Source organism: Muntiacus reevesi, chromosome 1 (genome assembly GCF_963930625.1).
Source record: "Muntiacus reevesi chromosome 1, mMunRee1.1, whole genome shotgun sequence".
NCBI classification, from domain to species: domain Eukaryota; kingdom Metazoa; phylum Chordata; class Mammalia; order Artiodactyla; family Cervidae; genus Muntiacus; species Muntiacus reevesi.
Window position 1 is genome coordinate 161,635,513 of NC_089249.1, and position 20,243 is coordinate 161,655,755.

At 42.7% G+C, this 20,243-nt stretch overlaps 1 protein-coding gene and 1 non-coding gene across 2 annotated transcripts; both read left to right on the plus strand.

Annotated features, from left to right (window-relative positions):
- The first annotated feature begins 250 nt into the window (after window positions 1-250).
- On the plus strand, window positions 251-400 carry LOC136156386 (small nucleolar RNA SNORA62/SNORA6 family). Its single transcript, XR_010660951.1, has one exon. It is a non-coding gene; the product is annotated as a small nucleolar RNA SNORA62/SNORA6 family (small nucleolar RNA).
- A 13,754-nt stretch (window positions 401-14,154) lies between these two features.
- Window positions 14,155-15,093, plus strand: LOC136164558 (olfactory receptor 2D2-like). Its single transcript, XM_065929693.1, has one exon. It carries the CDS (start codon window positions 14,155-14,157, stop codon window positions 15,091-15,093), a length of 939 nt encoding a protein of 312 aa, XP_065785765.1.
- The last annotated feature ends 5,150 nt before the right edge of the window (window positions 15,094-20,243 follow it).

A 20,243-nucleotide genomic window follows, 5' to 3' on the forward strand; every position in this document is an offset into this window, starting at 1 on the left:
AAAGACCCAGAGGGACTGAATGGAGAGGGAGGTGGGAGGGGGGATCTGGAGGGGGAATACACGTAAATCCATGGCTGATTCATGTCAATGTATGACAAAAACCACTACAATATTGTAAAGTAATTAGCCTCCAACTAATAAAAACAAGTGGAAAAATAATAAAAAATAAAAGTAAAAAAAAAAATAAAGACATCAATATTTTGCCATATTTAGTCTGAGTCTTTCTTTTCCTTTTATTAAAAACGAGACTACTGCACATTGTTAGAGCTTGGAGTTGAGGCTGCTGGCCCATGGACTCACAAGTGTAGGTAGTGTACTACACGAGGGGCAAGTGTTTCGCTAATACCACAAGGGTCTCTGACCCAATGAGTGGAGTTGGATAGTAATACTTGCTACAAAACTATGATTTTTAAGGAATGAGAGCTTATTTAAGGAGAGATGAAAACATTTAAAAATAGCTTTTTTTCTCTTCAGTATTCCTAACTCTTCAGGCAGTACTTGACTTTTCTGTTTTCTCAGTTGATGTATCCTGCTCTGAGATCCTAAAAAGGGAGCACACTCAGTGGGTCTGATGTGGATGCTCGCTCGGGAAGTTCTGCGCATGCGTGGCACCATCTCCAGAGAACACCCATGGGAGGTCATGCCGGGTCTCTACTTCTACAGAGATCCTGAAGAGATTGAGAAAGAAGAGCAGGCAGCAGCTGAGAAGGCTGTGACCAACGAGGAGTTTCAGGGAGAATGGACTGCTCCAGCCCCAGAGTTCACCGCCACTCAGCCCGAGGTGGCAGACTGGTCCGAGGGCATGCAAGTGCCTTCCGTGCCGATTCAGCAGTTCCCCACGGAAGACCGGAGTGCTCAGCCTTCCACTGAAGACTGGTCTGCAGCTCCCACCGCTCAGGCCACTGAATGGGTAGTAACCACCACTGAGTGGTCGTAAGCTGTTCTTCAACAGACTTCCACCAAAATGGAAAATAAACCTTTTCTAAAAAACAAAAACAAACAAACAAACAAAAAACAAAAAACACGAGACTAAATAGTTACAAATAAAGCTGAAGTGCTCTTGAACTCAGCTCCTCTGAAGGAACTGCTATCATTAAATTGAAGTCTACTTAGTGTGTTTTAAACCTTTAGCATACATACAAGTGTATCCATAATCAATACATACAATTGTTTTTGTATGAACTTGAAATTTGATAATGGTATCAAGATATCAGTTCTGTTCTGAAAAATTTAACTCAGCATCATGTTTCTGATATCTCCCATAGGATACTTAACAGGTCTAACTAATATTGTAACAAGCATTTTGATATACCACATTTCATTTTATCTAATTATTATGGAACAATTGTGCATTTAAAATTTTTCACTTCTTAAACAATCTGTGACAAATGTATTTAGACATTTCTCCATGTGAAGTGTGAAAGTGTGAGTCACTCAGTCGTATCCGACTCTGCGACACTGTGGACTGCAGCATGCCAGGCTTCTGTATCCATTGAGTTCTCCACACAAGAATATTAGAATGGGTAGCCATTTCCTTCTCCAGGGGATCTTCCTGATGCAGGGATTGAACCTGGGTCTCTTGCATGGCAGAAAAATTCTTTACCATCTGAGCCACTTCATTATTTAAACAATTCTGTGACAAATGTATTTAGATATTTCTTCATAGGTAAGTATTTTTTTTCTAGGATTTATGCATAGCAGTGAACTTGGCAGAGTTTACAATCCAAGAATTTTCAAACTTACTGGATGCTCCTAAACTATTCTTCTAGGTATTTATGCCAATCTACACCTTTCCCTCTCATCAACACTTGTTTTAATCTAACAGAAGCAGAAGATATTAAGAAAAGGTAGCAACAATACACAGAAAAGCTATACAAAAAGATCTTAATGACCCAGATAACCACAATGGTGTGATCTCTAATCTAGAGCCAGATAACCTAGAGTCCAAAGTCAAGTGGGCCTTAGGAAGCATCACTACAAACAAAGCTAGTGGAGATGATGGAAATGCAGTTGAGCTATTTCAAATTCTAAAAGATGATGCTGTGAAAGTGCTGCACTCAATATGACAGCAAATTTGGAAAGCTCAACAGTGGCCACAGGACTGGAAAAAGTCAGTTTTCATTCCAATCCCAAAAAAGGGCAATGCCAAAGAATGTTCAAACTACTGCACAGTTGCACTCATCTCACATGCTGGCAAAATAGTGCTCAAAATTCTGCAAGGGAGGCTTCAACAGTACATGAATTGAGAACTTCCAGGTGTTCAAGCTGGATTTAGAAAAGGCAGAGGAACCAAAGATCAAATTGCCAACATCTGCTGGATCATAGAAAAAACAAGAGAGTTCCAGAAAAACATTTATTTGTGCTTCATTGACTATGCCAAAGCCTTTGTGTGAATCACAACAAACTGTGGAAAATTCTTCAAGAAATATGAATACCACACTACCTTACCTGTCTCCTGAGAAATATGTATGCAGGTCAAGAAGCAGCAGTTAGAACTGGCATGGAACAATGGACTGGTTCCAAATTGGGAAAAGAGTACGTCAAGGCTGTATATTGTCACCCTGATTATTTAACTTCTATGCAGAGTACATTATGTGAAATGCTGGGCTGGATGAAGCACAAGCTGTAATCAAACTGCCAGGGGAAATGTCAGATATGCAGATGACACCACCCTTATGGCAGAAAGGGAAGAGGAACTGAAGAGCCTCTTGATGAAAATCAAAGAGGGGAGTGAAAAAACTCGGTTAAAACTCAACATTCAAAAAAATAACATCATGGCATCCGGTCCCATCACTTCATGGCAAATAGATGGGGAAACAATGAAAACAGTGACAGACTTTATTTTCTTAGGCTCCAAAATCACTGCAGATGGACTGTAGACATGAAATTAAAAGATACTTGCTCCTTGGAAGAAAAGCTATGACAAAGCTAGACAGCATATTAAAAAGGAGAGATACTACTTTGTCAATAAAGATTCATCTAGTCAAAGCTATGGTTTTTCCAGTAGTCATGTATGGATGTGAGATTTGGACTATAAAGAAAGCTGAGTGCTGAAAAATTGATGCTTTTGAACTGTGGTGTTGGAGAAGACTCTTGAGAGTCCCTTGGACAGCAAGGAGATCCAACCAGTCCATCCTAAAGGAGATCAGTCCTGGGTGTTCATTGGAAGGACTGATGCTGAAGCTGAAGCTTCAATACTTTGGCCACCTGTTGTGAAGAACTGACTCATTGGAAAAGACCCTGATGCTGGGAAAGATTGAAGGCAGGAGGAGATGGGGACTACAGAGGATGAGATGGTTGGATGGCATCACTGACTCGATGGACATGAGTTTGAGCAAGCTCCAGGAGTAGGTGAGGGATAGGGAAGTCTGACATGCTGCAGTCCATGGGGTCAGATAGAGTTGGACATGACCGAGTGACTGAACTGAACTGAACACTTGATAATGTCATTTATATTGACCATTCTAAAATTGATATCTATCTCATGAGAAGTGGAGGGCATGGTTTTCTGTTTCATTTATAATTCCCAGATTGCTGATGAATGTAACATCTTTTCATAAGACGGTTGGTAGTATTGAGTAGTGAAGTCAACCCTGGTGTCAGACTTCTGTATTCTAACTTCAGCTAACCCTTTACTAACTCAGTGATGATGGGTAAGTTACCTAACTTCTGTGAGTCTCAATTTCCTCATCTGTTAATGGGAAGAATATATTATAGATCTCAATGAATATGAGATATTGTATATCTTTTCTTAATTTATAGTTTATTATATATCTTGGGATATTATTCCTTGTCTATTACATTCATTGAAAATATTTTCCCTCAGTTCCTTGTTTGCTGCTCTGTGCTGGGCTTTGTCGCTCAGTTGTGTCTGACTCTTTTTGACCCCATGGACTGCAGCACGCCAGGCCTCCCTGTCCATCATGATCTCCTGGAGTTTTTCCAAGTTCATGTCCATTGAACTGGTGATGCCATCCAACCGTCTCATCCTCTGTCACCCTCTTCTCCTTCTGCCTTCAGTCTTTCCCAGCAGCAGGGTCTTTTCCAATGAGTGGGCTGTTCGAATCAGGTGGCCAACGTATTGGAGCTTCAGCATCAGTCCTTCCAATGAGTATTCAGGGTTGATTTCCTTTAGGATTGACTGGTTGACACTACTCTAGTATTCTTGCCATGAGAACCCCATGAACTCTATAAAAAGGTGAAATATAGTATATGTTTGTTCTCATAATTGTGCATGCAAACAAATACTCATTACCTTAGACTAGGAGATAACCACAGTTAACCTTTCAGGGTCTAAAATTTTTTAAATTACTTTTATAAATATTTTTTTAAATAACAACACAATTCTTTAAAATTTTATTATTTGCTTCCATGATTTATAAAACTGACTTTCACAGTATTTATTCTTTTGTAACTTGATTTATTCACTCAATAAATTTGTTTTCACTGCTTGAAAAGTATTCTTTTCACTTTCCTGATGAGTAGAATAATGACTTTTGAGTGAGTGAATAGAATTCTTAATGACTTTGTAAATCTTTCTTTATTTTTTTTTTTTAATATAAATATATGTAAAAGGTTTCATTGAGCTATAGGAGAGAAGCCTGGGCAGATAGACCCAATTCAGGGTAAAAAAGATTTTGGCAGCTGGACAAAGTAGTTGAAATGAAACTCCACATGTAGGAACCAGTGAGGACTCTGGAGTTGGGCGAAAAAAGTCAGAGCTGCAGATTAGAGACAGCCACACCAGCTGTCGGAATGCTTATAGCCCCCAGAGCCTGGTTGTTGTATTTAGGTCCTGCGATTTGAAAGGGAAGGTGGGTCACAGACCTGGAGACCCTTGTCACTTGAGGTGGGCAACCTGGGAGAGGGCATTCCAGGTTGGGCCAGGGGAGGTGTGAGGAGGCCCCTGGGATAGGGGATTACCTATGGCCCAAGCAAACACCTTCTTCCCTGAGGATCTCAGAGGGAGCTGAAATCAGAAATCCCTGAATTGGACACCACCAAAACCTGAGCTCCCCTCCAGTGGAGGAAGGGGCCTCCATGGCCTGGTCAGTGCTGTAGTGGACTCTACACTGGGGTCAGGATCAGGACAGTGGGGAGCAGGAATGAGACTGTCACCCAGGAGGAAGAGATTGAGTGGCCAGTAAGCAGGAGAGTGCAGGGTGCAGTCGGCTAGAGTGAGCCTGCCTAAAGAGCCTTTAGGTGCCCTGCCTAAAGAGCCTTCTGTCCCAGAAGCCAGGCTCTTGGGCTCCACTCTCATCAGCTTTCTCCTGTGTGGATCTCAGCTTTCAATCCAAGCCCCAGTCTGGTTCCTGTGGGGAAATACCTGACCAAGTAACAAATGTAACCCCAGTCCCCTCTGCTGTGTGTGGGCAGGGGATCTTCTCATGCTCAGGAAGGATAGAGCCTAAAGTTTCTTTTGCCCTCCAGGCAGGACTGAACTCCTTATCCCTTGGCCAGAGACATCAAAAATGGGGCTCCAAAGGCTTCCCTGCTGCCTCACTCTCTCAAAATTGCAGGTGACAGGAACTTTCTATTTCCTGTCTTAAGTCCTTGGTGCCACAGTCATTGCAAAGTGAGGGAAAATACAAGGAGCCTGTCCCCTTCTCTCCTGCTTGAGTAAAGCTTCTCACCAAGTGACTTGAAATGACAGAACACATCCTCATGGGGCTGAGACCCTGAGACCTCTGGGTAGTTTCAGACCTCCATGGGCACCATTGTTTACTAGATACATATTAAAATGTACCACATGTGTGCCTAACAAGTCGCTTCTGTCCTGTCTGACTCTTTGCTCGCTATGGACAGTAGCCCGCTAGGCTCCTCTGTCCATGGGATTCTCTAGGCAAGAACTAGAGTGGGTTGCCATGCCCTCCTCCACGGGATCTTCCTGACCCAGGGACTGAACCTGCGTCTCCTGCAGTTCCTGCATTGCAGGCAGATTCTTTACCACTGAGCCACCAGGGAAGCCCAGAATGTATGATGTCCCACTTCAAAAATCTGAAAAGAAGATGTAAGAGTCTAATGAGTGGCAAGGGACTAACTGATAGAATGTTGTATTTAATAGTCATTTGATTAATCACAAAATGTGGTGCACTGGAGAAGGGAATGGCAAACCACTTCAGTACTCTTGCCATGAGATCCCCATGAGCAGTATGAAAAGGCAAAAAGATAGGACACTGAAAGATGAACTCCCCAGGTTTGTAGGTGATCAATATGCTACTGCACATCAGTGGACCAATATGCTACTGCAGATCAGAAAGAATGAAGGGACAGAGCCAAAGCAAAAACAACACCCAGTTGTGGATGTGACTTGTGATAGAAGCAAGGTCTGATGCTGTAAAAAGCAATACTGCATAGGAATCTGGAATGTTAGGTCCATGAATCAAGGCATACTGGAGATGGCAAGAGTGAATGTTGACATTCTAGGAATCAGCGAACTAAAATGGACTGGAATGGGTGAATTTAACTCAGATGACCATTATATCTACTACTGTGGGCAGGAATCCCTTAGAAGAAATGGAGTAGCCATCATAGTTAACAAAAGGGTTCGAAATGCAGTACTTGGATGCAATCTCAAAAACAGAAGGATCTCTGTTCAGTTCCAAGGCAAACCATTCAATATCATGGTAACCCAAGCCTATGCCCTGACTAGTAACACTGAAGAAGCTGAAGTTGAACGGTTCTATGAAAACCCACAAGACCTTTTAGATCTATCACCCCAAAAAGATGTCGTTTTTATTGTAGGAGACTGGAATGCAAAAGTAGGAAGTCAAGAAACACCTGCAGTAACAGGCAAATTTGGCCTTGGAGTACAGAATGAAGCAGGGCAAAGGTTAATGGTGTTTTGCCAAGAGAACACACTGGTCATGGCAAACACCTCTTCCAACAACACAAGAAAAAACTCTACACATGGACATCACCGTATGATCAACACTGAAATCAGATTAATTATATTCTTTGCAACCAAAGATGGAGAAGCTCTATACAGTCAGCAAAAACAAGACCAGGAGCTGACTGTGGCTCTGATCGTGAACTCCTTATTGCCAAATTCAGACTTAAATTGAAGAAAGTGGGGGAAACCACTGGACCATTCAGGTATGATCAAAATCAAATACCTTATGATTATACAGTGGAAGTGAGAAATAAATTTAAGGGACTAGATCTGATGGACAGAGTACCTGATGAACTATGGATGGAGGTTCATGACATTGTACAGGAGGCAGGAATCAAGACCATCCCCAAGAAAAAGAAATGCAAAAAAGCAAAATGGCTGTCTGAGGAGGCCTTACAAATAGCTGTGAAAAGAAGAGAAGTGAAATGCAAAGGAGAAAACGAAAGATTTACCCCATTTGAATGCAGAGTTCCAAAGAACAACAAGGAAAGATAAGAAAGCCTTCTTCAGTGATCAGTGCAAATAAGTAGAGGAAAATAATAGAATGGGAAAGACTAGAGATTTCTTCAAGAAAATTAGAGATACCAAGGGAACACTTCATGCAAAGATGGGCTCAATAAAGGACAGAAATGGTATAGACCTAACAGAAGCAGAAGATATTAAGAGGTGGCAAGAATACACAGAAGAACTGTACAAAATAGATCTTCACAACCCAGTTAATCAGGATGGTGTGATCACTCACCTAGAGCCAGACATCCTGGACTGTGAAGTCAAGTGGGCCTTAGGAAGCATCACTACAAACAAAGCTAGTGGAGGTGATGGAATCCCAGTTGAGCTATTTCAAATCCTAAGAAATGATTCTGTGAAAGTGCTGCACTCAATATGGCAGCAAATTTGGAAAACTCAGCAGTGGCCACAGGACTAGAAAAGGTCAGTTTTCATTCCAATCCCTAAGAAAGGCAATCCCAAAGAATGCTCAAACTACCACACAATTGCACTCATCTCACACGCTAGCACAGTAATGCTCAAAATTCCCCAAGCCAGGTTTTAGCAATACGTGAACCGTGAACTTCCAGACGTTCAAGCTGGTTTTAGAAAAGGCAGAGGAACCCAGAGATCAAATTGCTAACATCCTCTGGATCACTGAAAAAGCAAGAGAGTTCCAGAAAAACATCTGTTTCTGCTTTATTGACTATGCCAAAGCCTTTGACTGTGTGGATCACAGTAAACTGTGGAAAATTCTGAAAGAGATGGGAATATCAGACCACCTGACTTGTCTCTTGAGAAATATGTATGCAGGTCAGGAAGCAACAGTTAGAACTGGACATGGAACAGTAGACTGGTTCCAAATAGGAAAAGGAGTACGTCAAGGCTGTATATTGTCCCCCTGCTTATTTAACTTCTATGCAGAGTACATCATGAGAAATGCTGGGCTGGATGAAGCACAAGCTGGAAACAAGATTACTGGGAGAAATATCAATAACCTCAGATATGCAGATTATATCACCCTTATGGCAGAAATAGAAGAAGAACTAAATGGCCTCTTAATGAAAGTAAAAGAGGAAAGTGAAAAAGTTCGCTTAAAGCTCAATATTCAGAAAACTAAGATCATGGCATCAGGTCCCATCACTTCATGGCAAATAGATGGGGAAACAGTGGAAACAGTGGCTGACTTTATTTTTTTGGGCTCCAAAATCACTGTAGATGGTGACTGCAGCCATGAAATTAAAAGACACTTACTCCTTGGAAGGAAAGTTATGACCAACCTAGACAGCATGTTAAAAAGCAGAGACTTTACTTTGTCAACAAAAGTTCATCTAGTCAAGGCTATGGTTTTTCCAGTAGTCATTTATGGATGTGAGAGTTGGACCATAAAGAAAGTTGAGCGCCAAAGAATTGATGCTTTTGAACTGTGGTGTTGGAGAAGACTCTTGAGAGTCCCTTGGACTGCAAGGAGATCCAACCAGTCCAACCTGAAGAAGATCAGTCCTGAGTGTTCATTGGAAGGACTGATGCTGAATCTGAAACTCCAATACTTTGGCCACCTGATGCGAAAAAATGACATTTGAAAAGACCTTGATGCTGGGAAAGATTGAGGGCAGAAGGAGAAGGGCGCAAGAGAGGATGGGATGGTTGGATGGCATCACCGACTCAATGGACATGAGTTTGGGTAAGCTCCGGGAGTTGGTGATGGACAGGGAGGCTTGGTGTGCTGCATTCAATGGGGTCGCAACCAGTCGGACACGACTGAGCGATTGAACTGAATTGAACTGACTAATCACTAATTTTATCCTGTGGAATCTCTATTTTTGAGCCAATAATATCTTTCTTTTCTCTAATATGTTTATAGACTCTGAAAGCTCAAGGACCCTAGACATTTTGTCTACAGCTTCTAATGGATAAAATGGCCCTGGGGATGCCACCAGGCAGAGGGAGGGGACCATTTCATGGCCTTCATCACCCTACACATCCCCGGGTGCCTCATTTTTTTTCCTGTGTAAGGAGGGGCAGCTGAGAAAAGACCTGCCCTCAGGGCCCTGCCAGGAATGCCTGCTCCCCAGCACCACACTCCTGTCCCAGCTGAGCCTTACCTTCCCCCTGCCCTACCTGGGCTTCCAGAAGAGCCTTATCTGAGCAAGAGTGATGCTCCTGAGTGGGAACCTGGGTGCTTCCTCCCCGGCAGGAAGGGCCTGCAGGAACTGTAGCTCCTGGCTAGAGCCCTGGGGCCTCATGTCACTCAGGAGTGATCTCCTGAGTCTGGGAGCTCTGCCCACAGCCCCCTTCCCAGAAGAGTTATAAGCTAGGGATAGCGATTATAAGCCTTGAACCATTCTGGGGAGCAAGCCAGGCTGCCAGCTGCCCCCTATGCCCAGCCTTGCCAGGAGCTCTGGGTAGGACCTGGTCCACAGTTCCCGGTCATCTTGGTCTCTCTCTCCACGTCTGTGTGAGTGTGTCCTATGGCCGTCTCTGCCTCTTTCTCTCTATGTGTCCCTCCAATCATTTCTCTGTCTCTGGGTCTGATATTATCTCTGTGTCTCTGCCTTTCCTTCTCTTTTTTACTTTCCATCCCTCTTCATCTGTCTCCTTCAGCCTCTGCTTCTGCTGGCTCTGTCTGTATTTCTCTGCCTCCTGAGATTTTGTCCATCTCTCTGGTCCTCTGAGTCTCTGGCTCTGGTATTCTGTCAGACTTTGTGACTTTCTTTCCCTCTTGATGTCTGTTTACTGCTCACTGTGCCTCTGGATTTGCCTGCAGCATTGCCCTCTTCAGACACCCTGCTTCTCTCCTCTTCTCCTCACTCTGTACCTGTTCCTTTGATTCACAAGGATCGTCCTGGCAGGGTCTCTCTGGGTTTCCCCTGGAACCCAGTTCTCTGCCCTCATCCTCCGCCGTCTGGGAATCTCCCTCACCTTGCTGCTCCCTCTGCCTCCATCCCTCTGTCCAGCTCTCCCTTGTCTGCAGTCGCCCCATCTTCTTGCTCTTGCCCTCTCTTCCAGCTCCTTCTCTCTCCCCGGGAGACTGGCCTTACCCCTGCCTCTCTCCACCTGCCCTGTGGATTGCCTGTCTCTCTTTTCCCCTGTCTGGTCTCTGCAGGCTGTTTGCTGTTCCAGGTACAACCTCAGCCCTCTGGTACCCCGTTCTCATAGCCCTGGCTCACATGCCTTTCCAAGAATCTCTGACATTCCTTCCTGTCTTCTCCTTTATCTCCCTGACTTCTTCCTTTTGTGTTGTTCTGTCCTCTGACTTGCCCATTGGGTCTCATGTCTCTCTGTCTTTTTCCTCTAATCTTTTGTCTTCTTCTTACACAAAGAGAATAAACATTCTCCCATCATCTTCCTCCTTCTGAGTTCCCACCTTCTCCTTCTGTTGATGTCAATTACATGCCCACCATCCATTTTCCTCTCTTCCTGTGTGTGCCCCGCCCCCAGATTCTGATTCTCTGTTCCTCTCTCTGCCTTCTTGCCCTTTGTGTTTGTGTCTTTCCCTCCCTTCAGGGTCCTCTCTATCTTTCCCCATCATTCTCTCTGCTTTTGTTGCTTTCTAGTTTTATCTGTTTCTCTGGGTCATTTTTAGCCATGCAGGTCTGTGCCGATGCTGGGGGAAGGGAAAGGGAAAGAGCTGGAGAAGGCGAAGGAAGGAGAAAGTGTGCCTTCAGAACTTGACAGAATCATATATTATTGCAATAAAGCTTTTCTTTTTTAACTTTACAGATAAGAAACAATTACTTGCTCAGAGTCATGGCAGTAAATGGGAAAAGTGAAAATTCAAAGCTACTTTGAATTAGCCTGTGCTGCAGGAGAGTAGGTACGTATTGTTGTTGTTTAGTCACCAAGTTGTGTCCGATTCTTTTGCAACCCCATGGACTGTAGCCCACCAGGCTACTCTGTCCATAGGATTTCCTAGACAAAATTACTGGAATGGGTTGCCATCTTATTCTCCAGGGGATCTTCCTGACCCAGGGATCAGACCCATGTCTCCTGTATTGGCTGGCGTTTTCTTTACCTCTAAGCCACAAGGGAATACTGTAGGTATGTGAGTAGGAGATAAATATAAGGATTCAAAGTTAAAAAGAAAACAAATTTTCTCTGCTTTCCACTACATCTAACTATGGCCTGAGGCTGGCACACCCAACCCCAGCTCCAGCTAATTTGAGAACTGGGCACTCATTTCTACCAGGACTTGTCAATCACACAATCCATTTCTGTTTCTTCATTGGCAACAAGTCATCATCAAACCTGGCTGTGGCAGGGTCAGAACCTGAAGTTCAGAGAGGCCAAGCAAATGGCCCTTAAGACACACAGCAAATCAGCCAAGGAAAGTAAAGGTAGAAACCACTCCCCAGGCTCCATTCAGGAAAAAGACACAAACTCATCAGAGGGAAAGGAGTCCTGGGGAGCAGAGTCCTGTCATTCACATCTCCTTCTACCTTCACTCTGCAGGTACAAGCTGGAGATAATAACTGGGCAGCCTCTCATCACCAGAGGCCTTGTTCAAGGATCTCTATCACTCAGGACCTATCTCCTAGTCAAAACACTTTAACCTTGACCAGAGAATGTACTTGTATGAAACAGTCTACGTTGATTCCCAAGTGTAGCTCAGTGGAGGGGATGAGCTCAGACAACAAGAGAAGCTGTCCCTTCTGTTCTCCTTTAAACCTTGCTAGGTCCAGCATGCCTTTCTCCATCTCTAATCTTCCTCTCTCATATTCACCCTTTTATGTAACTAATCTGAATTGAAAAGTCAAAGTCCTATATATTCCATCCTTGAAGTATCACTCGGGGACTTCTCTGGCAATCCAGTGGTTAAGACTTTGCCTCCCAATGCAAGGAATGCTGGATCCACACCTGGTCTGGGACCTAAGATCCCACCGTGCCTCACAGCTATAAAACTAGGACAAAAATAACAGAAGGAAAATTGTGAGAAAATCAATAAAAACTTTAAAAATGGTCCATAACCAAAAAAAAGTTCACTTGAACTTTATTCCTTATTATAAAAATTGCTTGTGTTTCTTGTAACAAGTTTGGGAAGTTCAAAGAACTTTAAGAAATAAATATCACCTATGAATCTAATCACCAGAAATGACCACTGTTAACCTATTTCATATATTTCTTTTCAATTTTAGTCCAATTTTAGAAATCATTATGATATTTGAACTGCGTCATATATAGTTTCCTATTCTGCTTTTTAACTTAACAATCTGTTGAAGAATTTCCCCACAATGTGAAATAGTCTCCAAAGTACTGTTTTAAATGTTATAAGGTATTCAATTATATCAGTAGACCATAATTTATGTAACCAGTTCCCTGTTATAGGATATTTAAGTTGTGTGCAGTTTTCCCCATTAGAAATAATACTGCAATAAACCTCCTTGATGAAAATCTCTTTTCACATCTCTCATTTTTCCATAGGCAAAATGAACCTTCCAAATCAAAACTCTGTGTGAGGCACGATAGCATCTGACAAACCATCCAAGTGACTCAGATGCACATGAAGTTTGAAGCACTGAGTTAGAGGCATTGGGTTTGTGGCTGGTTGCCCAGGTAATGAGAGTAAGGAGAATCTTAGAATAGGGAGACCAGGAGAGATGAGAGGAGGTTCTAGGAAGGAGAACAGTCTCCAGTCACTTGCCAGCTGGCTAGGAACTAGAGAGGAAAAACAGTTGCACAGATAACTTAGGGACTTTACAACGTTAATATTTGTTTTAAAAACAGCTTTCTGTTCTGTACTAACTTGTAAGTCATCTTCCTCTTACCCATACCTTCAGGGCAAGTCTTACAAATAGCATCCTTGTGTTGGTGAGGTTTGGAGGCATGAAGAAGAAAGAACATAGGGATGACCACACAAGAAAGGCAGTGAAGGGAGTCAAGAATTCACCAAGAACAAGGATTTTAGAGCAAAATGATCAGGAATGGCCAAGAAATCTTCAACAATACTGGGGACATATAGAGCAGCTCAGATGAGGAGTTCTGTTGCTTTGTTTGGGTTATGAGAGAGAAAAGAGTCAACACCATGAGGTTGAAGAGCCTTGAACAATCAGGTGAGGCTTCAAGGCCTTTCTCTGTCCCATCATAAAATAAATATTCACCCATGTGTATAGTCTCCTAGGTTGTTTTATAGTTTCATCATTTGCCTTGAACTCTTTAAAGTATTTAGAATCTATTGCAGTCGACTGTGTGAAAACTTTCCCACTCGTACTATTTTTAACTCTTCTTTGTTCCTCTGATTTATAACAAACAGTGAACATTTGGCAAAAACATATGGAATCAATGACATAATTAATGAACACCAGTAAGTTTCATTCACCAGAAAAACTAAATCTTAAATTCTATTGCTAAACTTTACAATAGCCTTGACTTTAATCACCACTTACAACCTTAATGCCAATCCTAACAGTGATAAAAACCTCAACCCAAATAATGAGTGTAATAGTCTTAACTCTGATCCTTAAAGTGAGTCCAAGCAACCTCTCTTGTCCCAAGAGAAGCAGAAATGATGTGAACAACAGAGAAAAAGGCATGACTGTCTCAGGAAAGGGAGTAACAGAAAGGAGCATAGAATATGTCACTTCCCTGACGTGGTCTTCACCATTTCTTCATGATGATCGTCAACTTAATCCTGAACCATATCCCATGAACAGTAGGGCCCCCATCTGCTAATCCAAACTACCTGTTAGGAAACCTAAATGAAACAAGGGTGAGAAGCCCTTGGCATAAAAACCCAATAAATTAAATATCCCCCAAACTCTTTAAGCAGGCAGAGCATAATGCAGGAACTCAACCAGTCCGCTGTGACAGAATTCATCCTGTTGGGCTTTGCCTCGAACCCCAGGACCAATCCTCTGCTCTTCACCTTCTTTCTGGTCTTTTACCTGCTGATCCTTGTGAGCAACAGTCTCCTCATCACCCTCATCCACCAGGACACACGCCTCCACACGCCCATGTACTTCTTCATCAGTGTCCTCTCCCTGTTGGACATGGGCTACACCACCACGACGGTGCCCCAGATGCTCGTGCACATTCTCAGCAAGAAGAGAGCCATCTCTTTTGCTAGATGTGTGGCCCAGATGTACATCTTCCTCCTCTTTGGGATCACTGAGTACTGTCTTTTCTCCATCATGTCTGTGGACAGGTACGTGGCCATCTGCCACCCTCTCCGTTATAAGGTCATCATGAGCCACTGCGTGTGCCTTCTCATGGTGGGCATCTGTGCAGCCTATGGTGTGGTGGGCGGTCTGTCCTATACCTCCTTTGCTATGTGCCTTCCCTATTGTGGCCCTAATGATATTGACCATTACTTTTGTGAGGTCCCTGCGGTCTTGAAGCTGGCCTGTGCAGACACATCCCTCAATGACTTGGTGAACATCATCACCAGCTTCAATGTCATTGTGGTCCCACTCTCCTTGATTGTCATTGTCTATGTCAACATCTTTTTCACCATCATGAAGATCCGCTCAGCCCAAGGACGGATCAAGGCCTTCTCCACCTGTGCCTCCCACATCACTGTGGTTTCCATGTTCGCTATTCCATGCAGTATCACATATATGAGCCCTGGCTCTGACTCTTCATCAAACAGTGGCAAGAAAATGGCCCTTTTCTACAACATTGCCACAGCCTTCCTCAACCCTGTCATCTACAGCCTGAGGAACAAGGATGTGAAAAATGCTTTCCTCAAACTGATGGGAAGGGGCATGACTCCAGAGTAATGCTTTAAAGATAAAGATATGCAGAGATGTACAATTCAGGGCTCGCAGTCACACCAAAGACTCTTCCATGAGTCCTGAAGTGATCGTCTCCATAAAGCTCATGCTTCGCTCTGGCCCAGTGGGAAAGAACAGGGTGCTTGGCCATCAGCATTATCTGTGGTGGTGTGGTTTGAGACAAAGATGATCAGGAAGATCCAAGACAGTGCTCAAGAGCCTGGACTCTACTGCCAGGCAGACCAGGATGAGAGAGTTAGCTTTACCAATCACTAGGCAAGTGAATTCTTACAGCTCTTTCGGCTATTTTAAGGTTTGTATCTCCTCTTCATAGGGAAGTTGTAATAATTAAATGAGATAATATTGATACAATAAAGGTACTTAGTACAGAGCCTGCAAATGTTAGTTTTAATTTTCAAGACTTTTGACTTGAATTATCAATTCAAGTTGATAATTGAATTCAATGGGTTGAATTATCGATCTTTAAACAGCAGTGATCTTCTGGTCTTTGGAAGTGACTGGATGCCCAGAGAGAGTGGGAATAAAAAGAGTGTTGTAGGCAGAGAGTGGAAGAAGGACAAACTCAGAAACTGTCAAGTGGAGATTCTCAAGGTGCAGAAGAAAGTTGAGAAGGAGGAAATGAACCTATATAACCCATCTAAAAACTCAGTCAATTAGAGCATCTGGGATCGACTGAAGTTCTCTTAGAAGGTGAAAAATTCTCTTTTATGACCATGTTTTTCTGTTCTCTAGATTTCCTTTTTTTCCTTGTTTCTAATAGCATCCATTTTCAAAAACTATAGCCTCTCTTGGGTAATCCCAAGAAAAGGGACTCTAAGGCTGAGGGAAACTAGAGACAGGAGGGTGAATATAATGTGACCCCCAGATACAAAATGTCAGGAGTTCTGAGAGAGGTTACAATTTCAGTGGGGAGTTTTTTGCTTTGTTCCTTCTTGTTTGAAATGACTTCCCTGGAATTGTTTATTTCTCAGAGAATCTTCACAAACATGAATTGTTTTTTCCCACGCTTCACCAGCCTACAAAGATCATGTTACTGGGCATCACTCATATTCACTGCCTGCTGGCTGCCACAGGAACTTCAGCACACAACAAAGCAATTCCCATGAGGTTCTAGAGGCATGTCCCATAAACTAACTTGTAGCCCCTTTGAATTCCTCTTTCTGGGTCCTGTGTTGATGTACACTGCCTGTGAAAACCTTCGTAAAAAAAATTAACTATGCTGGCCAAAAAATATTACATGAGTGTCTGTTTGCTTCCGGAGAGGCCATGGCCCATGCTGAGAGTGCAGGTTCACAATATCCCCACAGGTATTACCAACTCCACCACCCAGAAGTCAGAGTGTTGCATAAATTAAAGACAAACAGCAATACAGGACATATAATTTCAACATATTTACATACGTGAATAAAAGCATTAACACATAAAGTACTCTTGAAAAATGATAAGAAAAAATACACTCAGAAAAACTAGTAACAGGTGTGAACAGTTCATAAAAACAAAATCCAAATAATCAATAGACACATGGGAAAAGCAAGCACAGTAGGTATCTAAGAAATGAAAATTAAAATATCAATGAGATACTATATTTTCACCTTTTGAAACTGTCAGAGTGCTTAAATAGAGTCAGAGGTGGCTGAAAGTGAAAGTAAAGTGAAAGTTGCTCAGTCATGCATGTCCAACTCTTTGTGACCCCATGGACTATACAGTCCATGGAATTCTCCAGGCCAGAATACAGAAGTGGATAGAATACAATAAAACATGGATTTTCATACACTACTCATGGGAATACAGATTGACCTAGAAAGCATATTCATATTTTGCACAACCAAGTAATAGTAATTAGTCTAAGTCCTAATTGTATGGCAGCCAGGGCTTTCCTAAAACTCAGTCTGTGGCCAGAGCTTTGTAGAAAATAAAAGGTTTATTTATATGTAGTCAACTATGTTAATAGTTTAGGTTTTAGCTCAGTTTGAATGTGTGGTGGAGAAGGCAATGGCAACCCATTCCAGTGTTCTTGCCTGGAGAATCCCAGGGACAGGGGAGCCTGGTGGGCTGCCGTCTCTGGGGTCGCACAAAGTCAGACACTACTGAAGTAACTTAGCAGCAGCAGCAGCAGCAGAATGTGTGGTCGAACAGAAAGTAAGTTAACTGAAAGCAGAAAAACCAGCAAAGCAGATTTCTTCTCAATCCCAGGTGTACTCATGCTCAGCAACAGGCTACCAAATGGAGTATTGGAAGCAGTCGTTCACTCTGAGTCTGGTCTAGAAGGCTGCAGAAGTGAGGCCCATAGGTCCGAGGTGACCTACCTAGATGACCTCTGACACTGTCTCAAGCTCTGAGGGTCCTGATTACTCAGTTCAGTTCAGTTCAGTTGCTCGGTTGTGTCTGACTTTGTGACCCCATGGACTGCAGCATGCCGGGCTTCCCTGTCCTTTACCAACTCCCAGAGCTTGCTCAGACTCATGTTCATCGAGTCGGTGATGCCATTCAACCATCTCATCCTCTGTTGTCCCCTTCTCCTCCTGCCTTCAATCTTTCCCAGCATCAGGGTGTTTTCTAATGAGTCAGTTCTTCACATCAGGTGGCCAGAGCATTGGCGTTTACTAGATTACTAGATTTGCAAAGCAGGAGTGCAAGGCACATCACCCCTTCCTCCATTGTTTTCCTCTTACAGAACTGTTCCCAGAGCAGTATCTATCAGAATTGGTTGCAGTTTGACAAGTGAATTCCCTGGTGGTCAAGAATCTGTCCTTCCACTATAGGAGTCATGGGTTCAATTCCTAGTTGGGGAACTAAGATCACACAGACCATGCCATGTGGCAAAAAAAAAAAAGAAAAAAAAGAAATTGGTTGTAGTTACAGTTTCTCCTGTATCTTAATGGATCTTATGGCTGCTAGCAGTTGAAGGGAGTGGTGCTCACAGAAGTGCTAGGTTCTACTTCTGATGAACACAAAGGATGCTCTTTCCATATTAAAGTGCCACTTGCATTGAGTAAGTAGTATCTCGTGGCCAGGCTCCAATAACCTGCAGGGCTCAACCCCCAGTTAGCTCCTCTACTTCACAGTTCAAGGAGATTTACAAGATTAGAGGTACTACCATTTTGGTTAAATTCACCTGGTTTGTGGTTTCCGACAGGCAGAAGAGGTGGCTGGTACAAGGCCATGTCAGGCAGGCTAGTCCTGTGCAAGTTTCCTCTATGTAGCAGTCAGAGTTCACTCAAGAAAGCTAACTTCTGAACATGCTATGGATAAAGAGCTTATGTTAGGAATTAGACCTTACACAACTGTGCCAAGAACTGGGAAAGTGTCATTGGAGGATCAGAGTAAAATCATCTTGAACTGCTGGTAATGTTAGACAAGTCAGAGCTTGTAAGAAGATCTGAGAAGCTCCAGATCCAGTCACTTAATAGATCATTAACAGATGTCTTAAAGAGGCTTCTGGAAACCTATTATTGCCTTTGAGTGTCCATAGCCAAGCATTCAGTTGTGGTCCTGGGGTTCCTGTTAGTCCCAGGGTCAGCTTACCAAGGAAAACAAGGACAAACTAAGACCCAATGATCTTCAGCGTCTAGCCATCATTTTATCTGATCATGAAGACTTTCACTCCAACATTAAGAACTGCTACTTCACTTCTTCAGGCCAAATCCTAAAGCATACAAAGAAGAGGATTCTGGAAAATAGGACCCACCTTTACCAGTTAAGGATTATTTTAGGAATAATGTATGTATTTTAGGAACTGAACCTTACACAATTGTGGGAGGAAGTGTGACCCAAGTTGACAATACCACAATCCAGTCGCCCTTCTGGCAAAACATCTTTATTCTGTATTTTTCATTATGGTTTCCTCTTTTATTAGGAATTATTGGAAGTAGTTTTCAAATTTCAAATATGGGGAGGGACTTTTGTTTCTGAATATGATTGAGTAACATGTATTAGAACTACCTTTCCATTATTAAAAAAAAACTATAAAACAGAAGAAAATTTATGAAGCAATGCTTTTCAGGCATTGGACAACAGACAGTATATATTAGTTTACCGGGGTTGCCGTAACAAAATACTATAGACTGGGTGATTTAAGCAAGACAAATTTATTTTCTCATAGCTCTGGATGCTGGTGCAAAAGTAATTGCAATTTTGGACTGTGATTTTTAAATCATTATAACTAAGCTCAAACATATCTTTATTAATCAAAATATGAACTGTTACAGTCAACACATTTCTGCCAATGAGAAATAAGTTTGCTTATTCCTGTGGCATAAAAATCCATGCCTCAGGATTCAACGAACTGTTGGAAAGCATATTCTCTCTCCTGCTGGTTGTGGAAGCAGTCTCCCTGCAAAAAGTTATCAAGATGCTTGAAGAAGTGGTAGTCATTTGGCAAGAAGTCAGGTGAATATGGCAGATGAGGCAAAACTTCATAGCCCAATTCGTTCAACTTTTGAAGCATTGGTTGTTCTATGTGCTGTTGGGCATTGTCGTGGTGAAGAATCGGGCCCTTTCTGTTGACCAGTGCTAGCTGCTGGTGGTGTAGTTTTCAGTGCATCTCATTGATTTGCTGAGGATACTTCTCAGATATAGTGGTTTTGCTGAGATTCATAAAGCTGTAGTGAAACAGACCAATAGTAGACCACGAAAAGTGAGCATGACCTTTCTTGGGTGCAAGTTTGGTTTTGGAAAGTGCTTTGGAGCTCTTCTCAGCCCAGCCTCTGAGTTGGTTGTCACCGCTTATCATATAAAATCTGCTTTTCATTGCACATCACAATCCAATGGAGAAATGGTTCTCTGTTGCTGCATAGAATAAAGAAGACGACACTTCAAAACAATGGCATTTTTTATTTGTGGACCCCTCATGAGGCACCCACTTATCGAGCTTTTTCACCTTTCCAGTTTGCTTCAAATGTCGAACAACCATAGCATGGTTGATGCTGAGTTCTTCGGCAACTTCTCAGGTAGTTGTAAGAGGATCAGCTTTGATGATTCTCTCAGCTGGTGGTTGTCAACTTCTGATGTCTGGCCATCTTCAAGGCTCTTGTCTCCTTCGCAAAACTTCTTGAACCACCACTGCACTGTAGGTTCTTTAGCAGTTCCTGAGCCAAATGCATCGTAAATGGAACAAGTCCCTGTGTTGGGACTGA